The sequence below is a fragment of the Pelophylax lessonae genome (assembly GCF_965119305.1).
Source record: "Pelophylax lessonae genome assembly, chromosome: 7".
NCBI lineage: Eukaryota > Metazoa > Chordata > Amphibia > Anura > Ranidae > Pelophylax > Pelophylax lessonae.
This window is the reverse complement of record NC_138774.1, coordinates 212,652,153-212,676,614: the sequence shown is the minus strand read 5'-3', so window position 1 is coordinate 212,676,614 and position 24,462 is coordinate 212,652,153. Positions and strand designations below refer to the sequence as shown.

General features: G+C 42.3%; 1 protein-coding gene across 1 annotated transcript in view; it reads left to right on the top strand.

Moving 5' to 3' along the window:
- The window catches only part of NOXA1 (NADPH oxidase activator 1), a 66,884-nt gene that overhangs the window by 10,926 nt on the left and 31,496 nt on the right, over nucleotides 1–24,462 (top strand). Inside the window, exons 2-6 of the mRNA XM_082262693.1 lie at nucleotides 8,556–8,638; nucleotides 13,264–13,372; nucleotides 15,009–15,146; nucleotides 21,692–21,799; nucleotides 22,078–22,137. Coding sequence (XP_082118819.1) covers nucleotides 8,556–8,638; nucleotides 13,264–13,372; nucleotides 15,009–15,146; nucleotides 21,692–21,799; nucleotides 22,078–22,137 — 498 coding nt within the window. The remainder of the gene's footprint in view (nucleotides 1–8,555; nucleotides 8,639–13,263; nucleotides 13,373–15,008; nucleotides 15,147–21,691; nucleotides 21,800–22,077; nucleotides 22,138–24,462) is intronic.

Sequence of the window (24,462 nt, the reverse complement as noted above, 5' to 3'; positions counted from 1 at the left end):
GCTCCCCATTCACACCTGAGATCTTGTAACATTAACGAGTCACATGACACCGGGAAGGGAAAATGTCTAATTGGGCCCAATTCGGACATTTTCACTTAGGGGTGTATTCACTTTTGTTAGAAATTAATGGCTGTGTGTTGTTATTTTGAGGGGGACAGCACATTTACACTGTTATACAAGCTGTACACTCACTACTTTACATTGTTGCAAAGTGTAATTTCTTCAGTGTTGTCACATGAAAAGATATAATAAAATATTTACAAAAATGTGAGGGGTGTACTCACTTTTTTGAGATACTGTAGTTACATAGTTAGTGAGGTTGAAAAAAGACACCAGTCCATCCAGTTCAACCTATGATGGGTATGTGTGTCTGTGTGTACTAGTGTTTATATCAATAGTACATCGTATACCCCTGTATGTTGTGGTCATTAAGGTGTCCATCTAATAGTTTTTTAAACTATCGATGCTCCCTGCTGATACCACTGCTTGGGGAAGAGAATTCCACATGCTTTCTGCTGTTACGTTAAAGAACCCTTTACGCAGTTTAAGGTAAACTGCTTCATTTCTAATTTTAGTGAATGGCCACGTGTCTTTTTAAATTTCATTTTGCTGAAAAGTTTGTTCCCTATGTTAGGGTTGCCAGTACAGTATTTGAACATGGATATCATATCCCCTCTCAAGCCTCTCCTCTCCAGAGAGAGTAAGTTCAATGCTTGTAGTTGTTCCTCATAGCTGAGATCCTTCAGTCCCTTTATTAACTTGATTGCCCTTCTCTGGACTCTCTCCAGTTCCAGTGCATTCACCCTGAGGACCAGTGCCCAGAACTGGATGGCATACTGAAGATGCGGCTGGACCAGAGTCTTGAATAGTGAGAGAATTATTGTTCTATCTCTGGAGTGAATCCCCTTTTTTTTTTATACATGCCAGTATTCTGTTGGCTTTGCTTGCAGCCGCTTGGCATTGCATGCCATTGCTGAGCTTGTCATCTACTAGGACACCCAGGTCCTTTTCCATCTTAGATTCCCCCAGAGGTTCTCCCACTAGTAAGTAACTTGCATTTGTATTTTTGGCACCCAAATGCGTTACCTTACATTTTCCAACATTAAACCTCATTTGCAATGTAGTTGCCTACCCAGTTATTTTGTTCAGGTCTTCTTGAAAGGTTTTCACATCCTGCATAGAAGTTATTGCCCTGCTTAGCTTAGTATCGTCCACAAATACTGAGATTGAGCTGTTTATCCCATCCTCTAGATCGTTTATGAATAGATTAAACAGGATTGGTCCCAGGACAGATTCTTGGGGAACCCCACTTTCCACACCAGACCATTCCGAGTACTTGCCATTTATCACCACCCTTTGGACTCACCCCTGAAGCCAGTTTCCAATCCAGGTACTCACCCTATGGTCCATACCTACGTACCTTAGTTTGTACAGTAAATGTTTTTTGGGGAACTGTATGAAATGCCTTACTTCCTCATAGAAGGTTGATAGATTGGTCTGGCAAGAACCATTCTTCATGAATCCATGCTGATTACTACTAATGGTACCGTTTTCATTACTAAAATCTTGGATATAGTCCCTTATCATCCCCTCCAATAACTTGCAAACTATTGATGTTAGGCTAACTGACCTGTAGTTCCCAAGGATATATCTCAGCCCTTTTTGAAATATTGGTGCCACGTTGGCTTTTCTCCAATCAGCAGGTACCATTACTGTCAGTAGACTGTTCATAAAAATTAGGCACCATGGTCTGGCTATCACCTGGCTGAGATTCTTAAGGACCCTCAGGTGTAAGCCATCTGGTCCAAATTATTTATTTATGTTAATTTTTTCAAGTCGTTTTCTGGGTCTGTCTTCTGTTAACCATGAGGGTTCTTCCTGTGATGTGTTATTAACATTAACATTACATTCTAGGTTACTGTATCCGACCGTTTCTTTTGTGAAGACTGAGGAGAAGAATTTATTCAGAACCTTTACCTTCTCTCTGTCCTTTGTAGCCAAATTCTCTTCATCATCCTTTATGCGCCCAATATGTTCTGGCCTCACATTCTTACTATTTATATACTTAAAAGATTTCTTGTTTTTTTCTTCTACTCTCTTCTGTTATGTGCCTTTTGTGTGCTATCTTAGCCGTCTTGATTGAGTTCTTACATTTCTTATTGCATTCTTTGTAATGTTGGAATGCTGACAATGACCACTCAGCCTTGTATTTTTTGAAGGCCTTTTCTTCAAAAAAAGGGTTTATTTTAGCTCTTTTAAATGTATTCCCTGTTGGAATGCACTGGCCAATACCTTTGTTTAGTAGGTACTCCCATTTTTCCTCCATGTTCTTTGTTCCTAGGATTCTATTCCATTTTTAATATCGTCTAGCAAAGAGTGCAGTTTATAAGTTGACTCTTTTGAAATTCAGTGTCCTTGTATTACCTTTGTGTTTCCTATTTCTGTAATTTATACTGAAACTAATTGACCTGTGGTCACTAAGCTGCCCCATATTTCTACATCTGCGATCAGGTCTGTATTATTCGTAATCAGTAGGTCTAGTATAGAGGGCTATATAAGTTTGTTTTTTTGTTTATTTTTTATTAGTTTCCTGCTTGCCAACCATATAACATAGATACAGTATATACGGTGGCAAGGCAGTTCTGCTGCGCCAGATCACATACTAGGTAATGATCTGGCATTTCCGGGTAAGGGGCGCGCACGCACACCGCCATCGACCCAGCTGTGCTGTGATTAAATATAGCAGATGTCCATCAGTGGGTGCCAGCCAATGAATTAGCGCAGCCACCCGGCGATCGTCAAGAATTTACACAGCACAGAGCTTTGCTTATGTAAATGAGGCAGAGCCCTGTCCTGTCAGCTGCTAAGTAATAGATTTCCTTTCCCCACAAAGCAAAGCCAGGAATAAAATCTATTACTTCTCTTAGTAAAAACACCTAACACGGTATACCAAAACACTGGCTAGGCACACATTTAACCCTTTTATTGCGCTAGATGTTTAACCCTTTCCCAGCCAGTGTTATTAGTACATTGACAGTGCATATTTTTAGCACTAATCACTGTATTAGTGTCCCTGGTTCCCAAAAAGTGTCAGTTAGTATCTAAATGTCCGCCGCAATATCGCAGTTGTGCTATAAGTCACTGATCACCACCATTACTAGTAAAAAAGAAAGAAAAATTCCAGTATATATCCCATAGTTTGTAGACCTTATAACCTTTGCGTAAACAGCGCTTAATGGGATTTTTTTTACCAAAAACATACATAGCGGTCTAAATTTATCAAGAAATTCGATTTTTTTATTTGATATGTTTCATAGAAGGAAGTAAAAAATTATTGTTTTTTTTTTTTTTTTTTTTCAAAATTGTCTTTTTTTGTTTATAGCACAAAAAATAAAAAACTCAGTGGTGATCAAATACAACCAAAAAAAAGCTATATTTGTGGGGAAAAAAGGACACAGGTTTTTTTTGGGTACAGTGTCGCATGGCCGTGCAATTGCCAGTTAAAATAACGCAGTGCTGTATCGCAAAAAATGGCCTTATCATGAAGGTCAAGTGGTTAAAAATACATACTTGAATATGTATTTTTTTTTTAAACCACAGTTTAGCATCAAGGCTCCATTCACAATTGTATGATTTCAAAGTAGCAGCAACTATGGATTGCAACTTTGGTGCGACTTTGACGCAACGTTGGATGAGTGCAACTTAAAGGTGACTTGTCCCACTACAAAGTCCAACCCACTGTTGCATGTAAAACATTCAGACTTTCATGCAACTTTTGATCGTTAACTTTGAAGTCTATGGCCCTCAAGTTGCATTCAAGTCCCTCAAGTCAGACCAAAGTGGTGCATGACGTCGCTACAACGTTAAGTTGCATATAAACTATATTGCCAAAAGTATTGGGACGCCCGCCTTCACAAGCACATGAACATTAATGGCAGCCCAGTCTTAGTCCATATTGTTCAATATTGAGTGGGCCCACCCTTTGCAGTTATAACAGCTTCCACTCTTCTGGTAAAGCTGTCCACAAGGTTTAGGAATGTGTCTATGGCAGTGATGGTGAACCTTGGCACCCCAGATGTTTTGGAACTACATTTCCCATGATGGTCATGCACTCTGCAGTGTAGTTGAGCATCATGGGAAATATAGTTCCAAAACATCTGGGGTGCCAAGGTTCGCCATCACTGGTCTATGGGAATGTTTGACCATTCTTGTGGATGCACATCTGTGAGGTTAGGCACTGATGTTAGATGTAAAGGCCTGGCTCGCAGTCTCCGCTCTAATTCATCCTAAAGGTGTTCTAACGGGTTGAGGCCAGGACTCTGTGCAGGCCAGTCAAGTTTCTCCACCCCATACTCGTTCATCCATGTCTTTATGGCCCTTGCTTTGTGCACTGGTCCAAACCATTTAGTGAAGGGGAGATTATGGTATGGGGTTGTTTGTCAGGGGTTGGGTTTGGCCCCTTAGTTCCAGTGAAGGGAACTCTTAAGGTATCAGCATTCCAAGACATTTTGGAGAATTTCATGCTCCTAACTTTGTGGGAACAGTTTGGGGATGGCCCCTTCCTGTTCCAACATGACTGCGCACCAGTGCACAAAGCAAGGTCCATAAAGACATGGATGAGAGAGTTTGGGGTGGAGGAACTTGACTAGCCTGCCTATACACGCACATGAACTTTAATGGCATCCCAGTCTTAGCCCATAGTGTTCAATATTGAGTTGGCCCGCCCTTTTCAGCTCTAACAGCTTCAACTCTTCTGGGAAGGCTGTCCACAAGGTCTAGGAGCGTGTCTATGGGAATGTTTGACCATTCTTCCTGAAGCGCATTTGTGACCTCAGGCACTGATGTTGGACGAGAAGGCCTGGCTCGCAGTCTTCACTCCTAATTCATCCTAAAGGTGTTCTATTATGTTGAGGTCAGGACTCTGTGCAGGCCAGTCAAGATCCTCCACCCCAAACTCTCTCACCCATGTTTTTATGGACCTTGATTGTGGACAGCCGTCCCAGAAGAGCTGAAGTTCTTATAGCTGCAAAGGGTGTGGCCTACTTAATATTGAACACTACGGACTAAGACTGGGATGCCATTAAAGTTCAGGTGCGTGTAAAGGCAGGCATTCCAATACTTTTGGCAATTAAGTGTGGATGAATGGTTATCATTGGAAAACATGGGGTATGACTTGTCATGCAACTTTGATGTCCAAAGACACATTAGAAGTCGCAGAAGTGTGAATGGTGTCTAAAGAGGATTTTCAACTTGTATCATGATTTTTGTAAACACTACAAAAGTACCAAACCAACAATTCAACATACTGTACAGAGTTAAAGCGCTTGCTCAACACACTGTATTTTTGGAGGAGGAGTGTTGTCACCCTAGGAAAAAGAGCGGAACCCCCCCACCTCTTCTCTTCTCCATAAAATAAGGGAAGGTGTCCTGTAGTTCTCAGAAGGAGCTGGAAACAACTGTAACTGATAGTGTACAGCACAGGCAGAGAGTACAGAAAGGTATTAGCGCCCAAGATTTATTGTAGAATCATCAGGTATTTGTTGTACTTCCCAAACGGATATAACAAAATGCTTTCAATTGTATATTTTACAGACAAAAAAGGAAGCAAGTGAAAGAGATCCACTGTTTACATATACATTAGGGAAATGAAGCCAGAGGAATGTATATGATGAAGTACACACCACAAACCGGTTTCTATTAAAATCAGCAGCCTTGAACCAGTCCACCATCCTTTGACAAAAACTGCAGTCATTCTAAATGGTGTCCATAAGATTGGCTGACATTTTTTTAAAATGTCTTTAGTTATAATTAGCTTCACCAATGCAGAAATTGATCCCCCAAATACATCTGAATGGTCACTCTAAAGGAGTCAAGAGGGAATTTAAAGTGTTACTAAACCCACAATAGTAAAATCAGTCTGTATATGCAGTAAAGCATGCTTGTTATACTCACTGTGGAACCTAAGGGGTTAATCCTGCACATTGTGAAAAAAATCTGTTTAATCCTGTCTTCTCTGATCCTCCCCTTCTTCCACAGTCTCTAATTCATCTCCTGATAGTACCGAACCTTGGAGACACTCTGAACATGCTTAGTTTGGTGTGTATTGCTAGAGAGCTTTTTTTTTTTTTTTTTTTTTTGGGGAGGGTGCAAGTGATCAGCACAGGACCAATAAGCACTGTCCAGACAGAGGGTCAGAGGTCATGCAGCCTCATGGGACAGTCAAAGGTGAATGAAAACTCCTACAAGCCTTAACCAGTGCTTGGCCGGACACTAATAGAAGTCACAATACTGCTATATACTGCTGATGAGAAAATGTATTTAGCGATTTATATTTACTAAAATAATTGCATTTCCATGTTCTGTGTACTGTGGGAGACCAGATATAAAGAATGCAGGGTCCTGGGTTTAGTAACACTTTACCATTTGTTTCCCACTGTGAGAATAAAGTCGCAGCTGTCTAGCTTCCATGGTATCTATCTCTTGCTTTGTGTGTGTCTACATATACTGATTATTTGCACTCGTACTCGTGCAAATGCTATGATTCTTGAAACCGATACCTTTGTGGTGCAATTTGAACCCATACAAAATGAATGGTCTCAAATAGCACTGCAAAGAATGGCATGAGATTTAAGCAGGAATGTGGTGCGATTCCAGTCCGAAACGCATGCGGTTTTCCGCACCTCTCCTATGTGAACCCAGGCTTGTGACTTCTACCTGAGTTCACACAGGAGTGGTGTATCGGTACTTGGTATCGGCAAGTTCTTGACTGAAAGTAATGGTACTCATACTCGCCGGTAAAAAAACAGTATCGGTGCAACCTTAATATAAAGCTATATACAGTATACAGTCAGGTCCATAAATATTGGGACCTCGACACAATTCTAATCTTTTTGGCTCTATACACCACCACAATGGATTTGAAATGAAACAAACAAGATGTGCTTTACCTGCAGACTTTCAGCTTTAATTTGAGGGTATTTACATCCAAATCAGGTGAACGGTGTAGGAATTACAACAGTTTGTATATGTGCCTCCCACTTTTTAAGGGACCAAAAGTAATGGGACAGATTAACAATCATAAATCAAACTTTCACTTTTTAATACTTGGTTGCAAATCCTTTGCAGTCAATTACAGCCTGAAGTCTGGAACGCATAGACATCACCAGACGCTGGGTTTCATCCCTGGTGATGCTCTGCCAGGCCTCTGCTTGTTCTTGGGGCATTTTCCCTTCAGTTTTGTCTTCAGCAAGTGAAATGCATGCTCAATCGGATTCAGGTCAGGTGATTGACTTGGCCATTGCATAACATTCCACTTCTTTCCCTTAAAAAACTCTTTGGTTGCTTTCGCAGTATGCTTCGGATCATTGTCCATCTGCACTGTGAAGCGCCGTCCAATGAGTTCTGAAGCATTTGGCTGAATATGAGCAGATAATATTGCCCGAAACACTTCAGAATTCATCCTGCTGCTTTTGTCAGCAGTCACATCATCAATTAATACAAGAGAACCAGTTCCATTGGCAGCCATACATGCCCATGCCATGACACTACCACCACCATGCTTCACTGATGAGGTGGTATGCTTTGGATCATGAGCAGTTCCTTTCCTTCTCCATACTCTTCTCTTCCCATCACTCTGCTACAAGTTGATCTTGGTCTCATCTGTCCATAGGATGTTGTTCCAGAACTGTGAAGGCTTTTTTAGATGTTGTTTGGCAAACTCTAATCTGGCCTTCCTGTTTTTGAGGCTCACCAATGGTTTACATCTTGTGGTGAACCCTCTGTATTCACTCTGGTGAAGTCTTCTCTTCATTGTTGACTTTGACACACATACACCTACCTCCTGGAGAGTGTTCTTGATCTGGCCAACTGTTGTAAAGGGTGTTTTCTTCAGCAGGGAAAGAATTCTTTGGTCATCCACCACAGTTGTTTTCCGTGGTGTTGCTGAGCTCACCGGTGCATTCTTTCTTTTTAAGGATGTTCCAAACAGTTGATTTGGCCACACCTAATGTTTTTGCTATCTCTCTGATGGGTTTGTTTTGTTTTTTCAGCCTAACGATGGCTTGCTTCACTGATAGTGACAGCTCTTTCGATCTCATATTGAGAGTTGAGAGCAACAGATTCCAAATGCAAATAGCACACTTGAAATGAACTCTGGACCTTTTATCTGCTCCTTGTAAATGGGATAATGAGGGAATAACGCACACCTGGCCATGGAACAGCTGAGTAGCCAATTGTCCCATTACTTTTGGTCCCTTAAAAAGTGGGAGGCACATATACAAACTGTTGTAATTCTTACACCTTTCACCTGATTTGGATATAAATACACTCAAATTAAAGCTGAAAGGCTACAGTTAAAGCACATCTTGTTTGTTTCATTTCAAATTAGTTGTGGTGGTGTATAGAGCCAAAAAGATTAGAATTGTGTCGATGTCCCAATATTTATGGACCTGACTGTAGATCTATATGTATATATAAATTTAGCGTGTGTTCATTGCGACATCGCTAAAGTCTAAGCATACAATATACATACATTTTACTTTTTTATTTCTCTGCAGGCCTATAATCTGGCTCTCACAAAGGACCCCTGCCTAGCTGTTGGATTTTTCCAAAGAAGTTATGTATATTTCAAGCTTAAAAGGTAAATAAACTGAAAGGAACATAGTATCCATTAAGATGATATGGTTTAGGTCAGGGGTAGGCAGCCTTTCCACTCCAGCAATACTGAAACTATAAATACCATCACCCCTCTTCTCTTGGGAGTCATATCTGTAGCTGTCAGTCTTGCAATGCCTCTTGAGACTTATTCTACAACAGCTGGAATGCTGGGGTTGCCTATCCCTGGTCTAGGTGGTGAGACCAAGGGATTGTCTGCATGGAGTTTGGATATTCTACTTTTGTAAATGTGAGTTTTCTTTGAGTACTGCAGCTTTTTCCCCAAAACATACTGGCTGAAAGCAGACCTAGAAAAAGACTGTGCTGGGGGGTAGTGGGGCATTTGCCCCCTAGACCAGTACTATTAAGGTATGTTGGGTTGGTGGCCCTAACTGGAGATATCTCATCACGCAGACATCGATCTAAGCAGGATCTGTAGTCAGTGATATGTGCTGGACATTAGGTAGCTACCTGCTCCCTGTCCATACCTGAGATCACAGCATCTCAGAGGAAAGTCCTCCAGCACCAACTGTCTCTGCAGCTCTGGGATGTTGTGCGACTAAATGCTAAGCACTGGATAGGAAGCTGATGCTGGAAGGATGTAAATACTTGTTGTATGGTGTTTTCGGTGGAGTTTTGGGAGACCTAGGCATCTTGTGATTCGGCTTCCCCTATGTCTGGACCTGACTGTTTATCTACTCATGTTGAGGTGGATATGATATTTTATCCCTGATGCTGCTTGAGTTAAGAGAGCCTGGGCCTTGCAACCGGGAGTGTGTTTAATACGTTCCAGGCCAGGCAGCACCCTTTGTGGGAACCTAAAGCATTGGATGCATACTTTTTATGGTCTCCCCCTAGCTGGGAAACAGCCAACGATGACTAATCTTTTCTTTCCTTTTTTCCCCCGTATATGACATAGACGAAACACAAGCGGCAGTAAAGCCCTGATGAAGCGGAATGGTTCTACCGCAAAACATGCTGGCTTGCTTTTTCTGCTAAATTATCTTGTTTGGATGTCATTATATATAACAATATTACAGGGATCCTCTTACCGGGACCCTGTTTTGGATTAGATCATATTTATGATGTTGTATGTCTACTGTATTAAAATATAGCTTTGTATTTTTTTTTAATCAATATTGTTGTATTGGTCTTATATACTACTTGGGGGTTACCGTCTAAAGGTCCATTTTTTGAGGGGTTGTATGGGGGGAAGGGGAACATGTAGAATTATGACTGGGGGATCTACCTCTCAGGAGCATTCTTGACAAATAGGAATCCAGGGGCTGACTGTACCCACCAAGCTCCACCTATACTACAAATATCAGTTTAGGAGGAATTCACTTTTTCATTTGTAATTATTTTTTCATATGCATATAAAATATTGCTATATTTTTTCCCATAGTACTGGAGACTGTGCAAAAGTTAAAAATTTACAATATTGTCAAATAACACACAAAACAAAGCCATGACCTAAGATGTTTCAAACTATGCATGGCTACCTGGAAGAGGAAGCATAAATCAATAATACGATGAAACTAAGTGGCTGTAAACACAGCTATGCAATATGCAGATTAGGATTGCCACTATTAATGTGAATATAGATCCTATTATATCCATTATTATTCAGTCTGGTGTGAATATTCCTGGTATAACACATATAAGTACACCATTTGCCATTTCACAAATATATAGGGTCTATATGTTCTTCCACATGGCTTTTAGGATGTACAGTGCATCCGGAAAGTATTCACAGTGCTTCACTTTTTCCACATTTTGTTATATTACAGCCTTATTCCAAAATGGATTAAATTCATTATTTTTCTCAAAATTCTACAAACAATACCCCATATTGACAACATGAAATAAGTTTGTTTGAAATCTTTGCAAATTTATTAAAAATAAAAAAGGAAAAAAATCACATGTACATAAGTATTCACAGTCTTTGCTCAATACTTTGGCACCATTTACAGCCTTAAGTATTTTATGGTATGATGCTACAAGCTTGGCACACCTATTTTTGGGCAGTTTCTCACATTCTTCTTTGCAGGACCTCTCAAGCTACATCTGGTTGGATGAGGAACGTCTGTGCACAGCCATTTTCAGATCTCTCCAGAGATGTTCACTTGGTTTCAAGTCTAGGCTCTGGCTGGGCCACTAATCCATTCACAGAGTTGTCCCGTAGCTCCTTTCTAATCTTGGCTGTGTGCTTAAGGTCATTGTCCTTTTGGAAGATGAACCTTCGCCCCAGTCTGAGGTCCAGAGCACTCTGAAGCAGGTTTTCAACAAGGATGTCTCTGTACATTGCTGCTTTCATTTTTCCTTCGATCCTGACTAGTCTCCCAGTTCCTGCCACTGAAAAACATTCCCACAGCATGATGCTGCCACCACCATTCTTCACTGTAGGCATGGTATTGGCCAGGTGACGAGCGTCGCCTGGTTTCCTCCAGACATTGCGCTGGCCATTCAGGCCAAAGAGTTCAATCTTTGTTTCATCAGACCAGAGAATTTTGTTTCTCATGGTCTGAGAGTCCTTCAGGTGCCTTTTGGCAAGCTTCAGGCGGGTTGTCATGTGCCTTTTACTGAGGAGTGTCTTCTGTCTGGCCACTGTACAGGCCTGATTTGTGGAGTGCTGCAGAGATGGTTGTTCTTCTGGAAGGTTCTTCTCTCTCCACATAGAAACACTGGAGCTTTGTCAGAGTGACCATTGGGGTCTTGGTCACCTCCCTGACTAAGGCCCTTCTCCTCAGACTGCTCAGTTTGGCCAGGCGGCCCGCTCTAGGAAGAGTCCTGGTGGTTCCAAACTTCTTCCATTTACAGATGATGGAGGCCACTGTGCTGATTGGGACCTTCAATGCTGCAGAAAGTTTTCTGTACCCATCCCCAGATCTGTGCCTCTATTTTCTCCTGTCTCGGAGGTCTACAGACAATTCCTTGGACCTCATGGCTTGGTTTGTGCTCTGACATGCATTGTTAACTGTGGGACCTTATAGAGACAGGTGTGTACCTTCCAAATCATGTCCAATCAACTGAATGTACCACAGGTGGACTCCAATCAAGTTGAAGAAACATCTCAAGGATGATCAGTGGAAACAGGATGCACCTGAGCTCAATTTTCAGTGTCATGGCAAAGGCTGTGAATACTTACAGTATGTACAGTACATGTGATTTTTTTTCCTGTTTTATTTTTAATAAATTTGCAAAGATTTCAAACAAATTTTCATTATGAGGTACTGTTTGTAGAATTTTGAGGAAAATAATGAATTGAATCCATTTTGGAATAAGGCTGTAACATAACAAAATGTGGAAAAAATGAAGCACTGTGAATACTTTCAAGATGCACTGTATAAGAAGCTCTACCATGTGACAGCCATAGATCCATCCTGAGGAAGTCCACATTCTAGTGGATAAAATATGTCAGTGGTTTAACCCTGCACCAGGGTACTTACCTGCTGTCCCTGTGGTCATCTTCTGCACTCTGTGTTTTGTATCATGCATTGCCTGCTGATTTTATAGCGTGTTTATGTATATTATATTCAGTAAAATTCTTTGTTATTATATATAAATTATTTGTTGATTTTTGAAGTGTCACCAACAAGGGAACCCTATTTTTCTCTTTAAATAAGATAACTGGAGGACATGATCCTCCCCCTTCATGCAGCTCTTTGCTAACACTTGGTCCATCTAGAATACATTTTTGTCTAAATTAAAGCCTTGTGGTGCTGTGTTCTCCTTTAGCAAAAGTCTTCCTCCTCCACTGTCCCCCACCACCAACCCCCGGCAGTGGGGGTAATACAGTTAAGGGGCTGTCACAGACTCTCATCAAGAGTGCCCGACTATGCTCACCCCTTTCCACACAGCTGCTCCAATCATAGTAGGTGGATTACAGCTTGTGCGGATAAAACAGGATCCAAGAATGGAGGAGAAAGATCTTTCCATCATCCGCCTTTCCTCCATTCATAGATCTTGTTTTATTTAAAGTGTAGTACAACTTCTATACATGAAGCATCTAGGTGAACAAGGTGGGCATAGTCGGGCTCTCTTGTTGAGAGCCCGTGACAGTCTCTTTTCTGTATTAATCCCCGCTGCGCTGGATGATTAAGGCGGTGGGGAGAGAAGAGCATCGGTGTAGGACGATTTTATCTAAAGGAGGACCCAGAAGCCCAAGGGACAGATCCTACTGAAGGTAAATAACATACCCTTATGCTTATTTTTTTTTCAGCTACATTTAGTTTTCTTTTGAAGAAAGACTACCGTATTTATTTGAAAAGGTTTTTTAAGTAATGGAAACATTTTTTTTTTTTACTTCTTGTAATTGTTACCTTTTTATAATAAAAAATAAAAAACTGTGGTTATTAAATACAACTAAAACTCTGTCTGTGAAATAAAATTATATAAACTTCATTTGGGTACACTATTGCATGGCTGAGTAATTATGAGTCAACCTACCACATCACCAAAAAAGTAAAAAATAATTTGGAATGGAAGGGGTTGTAACTTGCCTGTATTGATATTGTCAATAATCTGTGAGTTAGGGGACCATCTCTGTCCAGTTACAGAGTCAAGTCATTTTATTTCTCCAAATATCAAAATATTCTTTCTCCTCGGCAGGTATGAGAAAGCGTTGAGTGACTGCCACCTGGCCCTAGCTCAGCTGAGAAACAACAGTGTTATAGATTACAAGCAGCTTGGACTTCGCTACCTACTCTTTACCTGGGAGGTAGGAATATGTATTTGTAATTGGTTGCAGGTAATCTTAAATTTACAATTTCACATTAGTCTTGCCCCCAGGAATCTTCACAGTCCAGTTTTATTACAGAAAAAGGCAGCTCAAAATATCTCTCGGCACTTCAAAAAAAACAGCACTGGATTGGGCATATGTAGCATTGGCTGACAATGTGTGCTGTAGATGGGTATTGTAGTGACGGGAGAAAGCAAAATGGTTAGTTGGTACATAATTGACAGTCAGGATGGTTGGTTGATAAATGGTTAGTAAAGGGAAACATTGTAAAGGTTAATTGATTTGATTAAAAGATGCATTTTATTGGTTATTTGGAGAGATGGTGCATGCCCAATCATGATGTAGGGCGTCTAAAGGCCCGTACACACGAGTGGAAATTCGGCCGGGAATTTTATTCCGTTGACCAATCTGCCGATTTTCGGCTTGTTAGTATGATGCTTCCGACAACCGACTCCGACTTTTCGGCCGAAAAAATCCTGGTGTGCAGGCTATAAACTTTTGTCGACCGTCAAAACACGTCCGATTTTCGTCTCATTAGTACAGATTTCAATGGGGATTGGGGAAAAATCTTATGAGCAAGACTAGGCATGCTCAGAGATGAAAGCACACAAAGAAAGCAATCCAACACATGACATCACTTCTGAAGTAGAATTCTGTCGTACGGGAAAATTAGTGTGCAGTCTAGAGCACATTCCAACCAACAGACACCACTCTGGACAAAAGTCGGACGACCAGTCGGCGGAAATTCGTTGCGTGTGTACGAGGCTTTAGAGATGTGAATCAGCACAAGAGAACTCCAGGAGGCATGTGTGAAATATGCTGACCATGGATAACGAAGAAAATGTTTGCAAACACAGCGAGTTCCAGTTACAGTAGATCTACATCTGGAGGCTAAAGAGGAGCTGTAAGGAGGTCCTTTAGGCCTGGTCCACACATATGCATTTTTCAGTGAATTTTCAGTTTTGCAATAACACACTACAGTCCAATATGGTTTCATATAAGTCACATTAACATGTGTACCTTTAATGGAAAGGGCCAGGGACTTTTTTGTTGGTTTTTGGTTCCATAGACTTCAATGGATTAAAAACGTATATTGAAAAACACAAAATGCACCTGGACTATGCAAACTGCAACCTGCATAGGTGTGAACCAGGGCTTAAGGAGGTGTTGAGGACTTTAAATTGTATCCTGTTAACAGTGATAGGCCATTGCTGGATCATAGAGGAATTGGTTGAACTAGACGAACTTGTGTCTTTTTTTTCAACCAGACTAACTATGTAAGTTAATGTGAGTCAGAAGATTAGAAGGGTCACCTTCCTAACGCATCTGATTGGGAATAGTGGAAGACTGCAAAGTAAAGTGGTACAGTAGACAAGTCAAGAAAGTTAGAACATGCAGTGGTCATGCAAGTAAAAGGCACAGATGCAAAAAAATGTTACTCTGCTGAAGATGGCTGGGAGTTGTTAAAGGGGGAATGTGTAGCGAGAATGCAGAATTTAATGTTAAATGAACATGAAGAGGTGGGATTACTTGGATATTATCACAACAGACCATTGTGTCTGATAAAGATGCAGTTTCAAGTGTAAGTTTTCTATAAATCTTTTTTTCTGTACAGATCCTTTATAACACAGCAATCGTCCTTTGCCACCTTGGGCAATGGGACTCTGCACAGGAGAAGCTCAATGGGGCTATCCGCTATTTGCCCAGCGAATCCAAAAATGCCCCGCTGGAATCGGCTTTGGACCATGTACAGGTGAGAAATTTATTTTGCCCATTACTATAGTTCACCACAGAAAATCTGAAAGGTTCATGCAGAATTTTGCTGTGGCATCTCCCACAATATCCAATTAAGATTCTTGCTGTTACATTTCCCTAAAAGAGAAACCATACTGGTTTTGCAAAACATAATTTCCTACAAACTGCACTATTGGTATTTACCCACAGTTTTGTTTCCATTAGAACTTTGTATCCTTCTTGGCATCCCAATGGTCATCTTTTTTACTAGCTGTGCAATGCAGTAATGGGCAACACTGCTATCAGAGCTATAGATAAAGTGAGTGCTCCATTACATAGTTACATAGTAGGTGAGGTTGAATAAAGACAATAGTCCATCCAGTTCAACCTGTGTAGGTGTGTGTGGCTGCAATCATCTCACATAGCCCTTAATGTCCTGATCCTTGAGATGTAAGTCTAAGAGTCTTTTGAAAGCCACCATACTTCCCGCAGAAACCACCTCTTGTGGTAGAGAATTCCACAATCTTGTAGCCCTAACAGTAAAGAACCCTCCTCGTTGCCTGAGGTTAAAACGCTTCTCCTCTAATCGCATTGTATGTCCTCGAGTCCTCATGCAATTCTTTCGAATGAACAGTTTTTTTTCTAAGCTGAGATCCCCATTAAGATATTTATAAATTGCTATCATGTCCCCCCTCAGACGTCTCTTCTCCAGGGAGAATAAATCGAGCGATTGCAGCCGCTCTTCATAGTTGAGGTCCTCCAACCCCCTAATCAGTTTAGTTGCCCTTCTCTGGACTCTCTCCAGCTCCAACACATCCCTCCTGAGGACTGGCGACCAGAACTGGACAGAATACTCCAGATGCGGTCGGACCAGAGTTTTATAAAGTGGAAGGATTATAGTCTTATCTCTGGAATACATCCCTTTCTTTATGCATGCTAATATTCTGCTGGCTTTGGCAGCTGCCGCTTGACATTGCATGCTGTTGCCTAATCTATCATCAACCAAGACTCCCAATCATTCTCCATTTTTGATTTCCCCAAGGATTCCCCTCCTAACGTGTATTGTGTTTTTATGTTTTTAGTCCCCAAGTGCAAAACCTTACACTTCTCCACGTTAAACCTCATTTGCCATGTCGTTGCCCACTCCGTTATTTTGTCCAGGTCATTCTGTAGGATATCTGCTTCATGCTGTGTAGTTATTGCCCTGGCCAATTTTGTGTCATCTGCAAAAACTGATAACGAACTACTGATCCCGTCCTCAATGTGGTTTATGAATAAATTGAACAAGGTTGGTCCCAGGACTGAGCCCTGGGGCACCCCCCTTACTACCTCAGACCAGTCTGAGTATGCGCTGTTTATTACCACCCTTTGGACACGCCCTTTTAGCCAGTTCCGTATCCAAGAGCAAACCCTGCTGTCGATACCTGCAGACCTTATTTTATAAATTAAGCGCTTGTGGGGAACTGTATCAAACGCCTTAGCGAAATCCAAGTACACCACATCCACTGGTCTGCCCCTATCTAGCTCACAGCTCACCTCCTCGTAGAATGTTAAGAGATTGGTTTGACAAGAACGCCCTTTTGTAAACCCGTGCTGATTACTGCTGATGATGTTGTTGTCTTTAGCATACTCTACAATATAGTCTCTTACCATCCCCTCCAGAAGTTTACATATTATTGATGTCAAACTGACAGGCCTATAATTTCCCGGGACATGCCTCTGCCCCTTTTTGAATATCGGAATCACGTTAGCCTTCCTCCAATCCCCTGGTACATCTCCTGTCCTAATACTGTCAGCAAAGATCAGGAACAGTGGTCGAGATTTAACCTTACTGAGTTCCTTGAGTACTCTCGGATGTACGCCATCCGGGCCTGGTGATTTGTTTGTGTTCAGTTTATCCAGCCTTTCCCTGATTTCACCCTCTGTTAGCCATAGTGGCAAGTCCTGTGTATAACTATTAACCATACAGTCTTGGTCAGTGTACCCCTCCTTTTCCTGTGTAAAGACTGACGAGAAAAAAGCATTCAGCACGGTTGCTTTTTCAGTGTCCTCTGTAACCATCCTCTCATCATCGTTAATTATGTGTGCAATATGCTCTGTCCTTGTTTTTTTGCTGTTGATATATTTAAAGAATTTCTTTGGGTTTTTTTTTACTATCCTCCGCTATTTGTCTCTCAAAGTTGATTTTGGCCATCTTGATTTCTTGTTTACTTTTCTTATTTGCCTCCTTGTATTGCTCGAAAGCCGATACTGTGCCCTCTGATTTATATTTCTTGAAGGCCAATTTTTTTCCCCTAATAAGTTTTTTGACGCTACGGTTTAGCCAGCCAGGTTTGGCTTTGTCTCTTCTAAATTTATTTCCCATAGGAATGCACTGCAAGATGCATTTGCTTAATATGTTCCTAAAGCATTCCCATTTTTCCTCTGTGGTCAGTGATCCCAAGGTTTGGTCCCAGTTTACCCTTTCCATCAATGAGTACAATTTTGGAAAGTTTGCCATCCTGAAGTTTAGGGTTCTTATGTTCCCTACTTGCCGTGTTATATTGTTATTTATACTAAATGTGACCATCCTGTGATCGCTAGAGCCCAGGTTGTCCTGGACTCCTACCTCCGAGATTATGTCTGGGTCATTAGTGATCAATAGATCCAGGACTGCGTTTTCTCTAGTCGGAGAGTCCACCAACTGTGACATGTAGTTGTCCTGTAAGGTTTCCGTGAATAGAAAATCCCAGTCAATGTCGGGATAATTGAAGTCCCCCAATATGATGACTAATCCCAATCTTGCCACTTTACCCAAAAGTGCTAAAAATTCCAGCTCTACCTCCTCCCATTGGTTAGGTGGCCTATAGCAAACCCCCACAACTACTTTTCCCTTTTCTCCTTCCCTATGGAGTTCTACCCACACAGATTCTAAATCCATGCTCATCCCATCCATAATGTCACTCCTTTCTATCACTTTTATATTGTTCTTGACATAGAGACATACCCCTCCCCCTCTTTTTCCTACCCTGTCCTTCCGGTACACCGAATACCCCTGGATATTGGCCAGCCAGTCATGTGAGGGCTCGAACCAAGTCTCTGTTATTGCCACAAGGTCTATGTCATCCTCATGTACTAACATTTCCAATTCATCCATTTTATTAGCTAGGCTCCTGGCATTAGCATATACCCCTCTTAGTTTCACGGAAGTTAAGCGTGATTGGCGGTTATGTTTATTCCTGTTTGGTCTGAGGTTTTCCCGCACAGACCTGCCAATTGACGTTGTGGACCTACTGTCGCTGCTGACCCTACCACTGCCTTCAGTCCTCTGCTCCCTCCTGACTGATTCTACTTCTGGGCCCTCCCCCCGTCTCCTAGTTTAAAAGCCCCTCCAACTTGGTGGCCATCTTTCTCCCCAAAAGAGCTGTACCGTCCCCATTAAGGTGTAGCCCATCCTTGCTAAAGAGCCGGTAGCCGACTGAGAAGTCAGCCCAGTTCTCCAGGAACCTAAACCCCTCCTTCCTACACCAATTCCTCAGCCACTTGTTTAGTTCCCTAATCTCCTTCTGTCTCTCCTGTGTGGCTCGAGGTACAGGCAGTATTTCAGAGAAAACCACCTTGGAGGTCCTTTTCCTCAATCTATTACCTAAGTCCCTGAAATCGTTCTTTAGGATCCTCCACCTACCTTTTACTTTGTCATTAGTGCCCACATGCACCATGACCGCTGGGTCATCCCCAGCCCCGCACAATAATCTGTCTGTCAGATCTGCGATGTGCCGAACGCGGGCGCCCGGTAAACAACATACTGTTCGGTTACCGAGATCTTTCTTACAGATTGCCCTCTCTGTCCTCTTGATAATTGAGTCCCCAACTACCACAACCTGTCTAACCTTTCCTGAGTTACGGCCCCCCTTCTTCCTGGAGCCGCCCCTCCTCTGGCAGCTGGGGGAGGGTGCGTGCTCCAGCTCTGCCACCCCTGAGTTGATATCCCCGTCCACCTGCAACTCGGTAAATATGTTAGGGTGTGCCAACTCAGGACTGGCCTCCCTGACACTCTTCCCACTAGGCTTCCTAACGGTTACCCAACTGCGTACCTCTGATGCTTGCGTCTCCTCTTCTCCTCCCTCCTCTATGCTGGCCCCGCCAGCGCCTGATGGGTAATGTCCAAGCTCCTTTCCAGGTTGTCGATGCTACGCAGTCTTGCCACTGTGTTCACTAGATCCACGATGTGGGCTTCCAGAGCAACAAGTCGCTCACATCTTGCACAGCAGTATTCGTCCTCGAGTGGTTCATCAAGGAACTCATACATGGCGCAAGAAGTGCGCTAAGTGGCATCCGCAATCCTGTCAGACATTATTACCCACTACTCTATGGGGATAATATTAATGACCTGCTCTTCCTTACCTACACTACCTCTATCTCCCCTGGTACTAAACCTGGGGTACTCACCAGTCGCTAATACCCTCACCAGTCACTAAGATACTCTACAGTCGCAAAGATACTCACCAGTCGCAAAGATACTCACCAGTCGCACGGATACTCACCAGTCGCACGGATACTCACCAGTCGCAAGGATACTCACCAGTCGCACGGATACTCACCAGTTGCAAGGATACTCACCAGTCGCAAGATACTCGCCCGTCACACTCAGGTAGTAATAGGTAGTCACAGATGCTCAGGTACTGCACTACACCCTCAGTCTGTGTTCAATCCCAGTCACCAGTCTTACTTACCTAATGTGTGTCCCTTTAAGCCTGTCACTTGCAGTTCCTGACGGCGATTCCTCCCTCTTCCCTCAGTCAGTCAGCCTTAGTCTCTGTACCCGCCTCCCTCTGTCACTTCCCGATCAGCCTTAGTCTTCTTCCTCTCTGTGGGGGGAGGGGGTTACCACACCGCCTGCTGCAAAAGAGGGGGGGGTTTGCTACTCCGCTCGCCACCCGCAACAGGGAGGGGGTCACCGACCCGCTCGCCGCCCGCTTTCCGCTTTTACTTTGGGGGGGGGGGTCTAGCACTGCCTGCTGCCGCGGAAAGGATCTTTTGCCGCCGCCGCTCTACTGGGGGGGGTTACTCACACGCGGTCGGTCGGTCGGTCACACACCCGCTCCTCTCGCACTGATCCCGCTCCTCTCACACCACTCCTCTCACACTGATCCCGCGCTCTGCTCTGCTCCACAGCACCACCTACAGCCTTCATCTGCCTTCATTACAACTTTATTACACCTTTTTTGATGTAAAGGGCAGAGAAATGGTTCTCAATCAAATGCTTTTTTAGATATCTGAATTTTAGCCATTGCGTTTTAAGGAATTAATAGTTCTGCTTTGTCAGGGAAACAATAAAAAGATTATATAATAACAAATATCAGAACCACAGTGGTATACAAAAATGTAAATATCATAATGGGGTTGATTTACTAAAACTGGAGAGTGCAAAATCTGGTGCAGCTGTGCAAGGTAACCAATCAGCTTTTAACTTCAGCTTGACCAATTAAGCTATGACAAAAAAAACTTGAAGCTGATATATTATGTCAGATTTGAAAATATATTATGATATCGCATGATGTAAAATTGTTTTTTTTTTCACAATTTTTTATATTATTTTATTTTATTTATCACTATAATTTAGATTTTTTTTCTTTACATAATATGTTCAAAGCCCTGAAGAAGGAGTTCGATAATGTCCTGACACATGTTGGGTAACATTTTTTGACTTTGATTAAGAACCATTCTTCTGCCTTTTCCTCCAGAAGAGGTTTGCCCCTTCTGGTGTGTGCGAAGTGAAGCTCCATTGTAAAGCAGGATGGCAGAAAAAATCTGTTCAGCTCCAGATGGTAGTAACCTTATAGTTACTTATCCTGTTGGTGGGAATTCTGAGCAGGATGTTCCTACAGGTAGGGGGCAAGTAAAGAGGTGTTCTCCTATCACTTAAAGCCTCTTGAAAGCTGAATTCCAAGAATTCAGCCCCTTTGTGAAAAATGAAGGCACGCTATGAGTTAAGTCTAGCGAGGTGCATGACACTTCCTTGGCTTAGCTCTAAAATTTATATCTGATAGCTTTAAAGTACTCCCGGAAGACAGCTATTGCTGTATTTCCTTGGAGAACGAAGCTGATCCTTCTGAGCTGTGCATCCTGAACAGGAGAAATGCTGTAGCTAATATGTCCCCCTCCCCTCCTCCCGCCCAAAACACAGAAGCCTTGGTATTATGTGAACATATTCAAAAAATGCAAAGGCTTCTGTGAATGGGCAGCAGAGAGGAGGGATGGGCATAGCTGTTTTGTGTGCTTCTTTCCTCTCTCACAGCCCTGAATGTGTCCCAGTATGTTTCCCAGCAGAACAATAAACCTTTCAGATATACATAAATAATATAGATAAGCCCAGGAGATGTCATGCAGCTCCTCAGACTTTCCTTCCTACAAAGTTGCTGAATTCCTGGAATTTACCTTTAAGATTTTACACATTAGGCCCAGCAGTATTTACTGAATGCAGACCAGATAACCGCTTCATAGAAAAATGTCATTACAGTAACATGGTTTTCTCATAATTACGCCTAGATATGACCTAACCCTGGAATGTGTGTTCTTCCACAGAAACGTGTTTTACTCCAGCCACTGCATGTACCAGAGAGTGAACTCTTCAGGCCAAGGAAGCAGGAAGTTGAGCAGCTAAAATCCAAAGATTTTCTGGGGAAACCAAAGGTAATCTAATCTAGTGACAATGGGATGACTCAGTGTTGAATGTCAACATTCGAACTTATGGAAATAACTGGTTGGTTTGGTTCCAAGTGCACATTCCGTACAATAATAAACTATGCAGTCATGAATTCATTGACTTTAGCAGTTAAAACATTTCTGTTATATGTAGAGTTAGCTATTTACCTGGAAATCATCTTTAACTGTTGGGTATCTACCAAAAACTGAAATATGAGTTCTGGAATGACTGAACCTATAACATATCTGATTTGTTTATTGCTTAGGTCATCTCCTCTGTGGTTCCAAATGATCAATACAGTGGATTCGAGCCTCTACGGCCTCAGGTCAGACTAATCTGAATTAATTTTGATTAATTGTCCTTAAAGTGGAACTTTAGTCAGAAAATTAGGTCCTGCAAGATCACTTCAGGCTGGCCCCTTTTGCAGGTATAGCTATGTAAAACATTAAAAATAAGTGTCTATACTGTTTAACTGCCTCCTGCCTGCCATAATTTTACTATATCACCTCTCGTTCTGGGACGACGTCATATGATGCAGCCCCAGTCACACCACTCTTGCGCGCCCACGTGCGCACTGTGTTCCTGATGATGCTGCTCTTTACCCATGTGATCAGCTGTGTCCAATCACTTAAGTGCCATTGAGCCGCTCTCCTCACCTCACCTCACACTGACAGAGTGTGAGGCGAGGAGAGCTGATCAGCGGCATCTCCTCGCAGGGTAGACCTGTATAGGTAATCAGGAAACTTATCATCAGTGCCCTGATTGTCTGTGCAGCCCCAACATTGCTCACCAGTGATGCCACTCAGGGACCATCAGTGATGCCAATCTGTGCCCATTAGTGATGCCAATTTTTGCCCATCAGTGCCACCTATCAGTACCGTCTATCACTGCTTATCAGTGCCACCTATCAGTCTTCATCAATGCCGCATATCAAAACCACCAATCAGCGCCCATGAGTGTAGCATATAAGTGCCACTTCATCAGTGCCCTTCAGTGCTGTCTCAGCAGTGCCCATAAGTGCTGCCTCATCAATGGCCATCAGTGCTGCCTTATCAATGCCCATCAGTGCTGCTTCATCAGCGCACATCAGTGATGGAGAAAAATTACTTGTTTACAAAATTTTCTGCCAGAACTTAAGAAAAACTTTTTTTTTTTTTTCAAAATTTTTAGCCTTTTTTCTTTTTTAACAAAAAATTAAAAACCTAGCAGTGACTAAATACTACCAAAAAGCTCTATTTGCGTGGAAAAAAATGTCATATGGGTACAGTGTTGCATGACCGCGCAATTGTCATTTAAAGCATGACAGCGCTGAAAGCTGAAAATTGGCCTGGGCAGAACAGGGGGTGAAAGTGCCCAGTATTGAGGTGGTTAAAATTTAGTAATCCAGCTCTGCACATGCTCAGTTGCTATCAATTTTTAGACACTGCCGAATTTGTACAGGCTGATCTGCTGACAGCCTTAAAGCAGAACTTTATCCATAACTACTTGAAAAAATAAAATATTCTTTTGCAAGGAACATACATTCCACATTTATAGTTATGCTACCAAAATGAGTGTGGACTGTAAATTGCCTCCAGCATCGCTCCTGTTTCATCTTGCTGGAGGCCGCCATTTTGCTGAAGCCCAGAGCCCCTGAACAGCACTAAATCATAAAGCGGAACTAAATCCGTCAATTTTAATGGTTTCAAAAAACAGTTACATTCCGGAAATGCCAAGATTGCTGACTGTCACACTTGCTTGTGTCCTCAGCCAAACTGTTAAACCATCATATTGCTGTTGTGATAACTGATCACATGTGCAGCGCCATGGGAGTTGCAGACCAAACAGAAGCAGTTTCCTTGGCTGTAAAGGATAGGAGAGTTTTCTCATCATAGTGTAAAGTGCTTTACAAGATTTTTTTTTTAGAATATAGGGAATTTTTTATGGTAGAATCCTAGTTAAAACTTCTTTTTTGTTTTAAATAGAGTCTGGAAGGGTTTGAACCGCTTTGGTTTTTCCTAGCATATTGTTTTTATCAGATTTTAAAGTGGTTGTAAAGCCATTTTTTTTAATTTTATTTTACCTTAATGCATCCTCTGAATTAGGGTAAAAAAAAAGCGTTTAATGTCAGCTCTTCCCCAGCCCCCCCCCCCCCCCCTTAAATACTTACCTGAGCCTGAAAAAAATATCAATCACTTTAAACTTAGCATGTGCAGATATTTCAGATGATAGCAATGTTACAGAAACAACATGCTATGTGTTAACCTAATGCCCCGTACACACGTGCAGATTGTCGGCCGAAAAGATTCGGCCGACGACCGATCGGCCGATTTTCGGCTTGTTAGTATGATGCTTCTGACAGCCGACAGCGCACTTTCGGCCGAAAAGAATCTGTCGTGCAAGCATGAAAATTTTTGTATGCCGACACCAGAGCGGCTGATTGTTCGCCAGTCAGTACAGAATTCGGCCGACAGACAGCAGATTTGCAAGACTGGGCATGCTCAGAAAAGAAAAAACACAGGGAAAGTTAACCATCACATGACATCACTTCTGCAGTCGGCTGTAGTCGGCGGACAAAATTCTTGTGCAGTCTTTTGCACTTTTCAACAGACACGACAGCCCGGGGACAAAAGACGGCCGATCGTTCGGCCGACGATCTGCACGTGTGTAC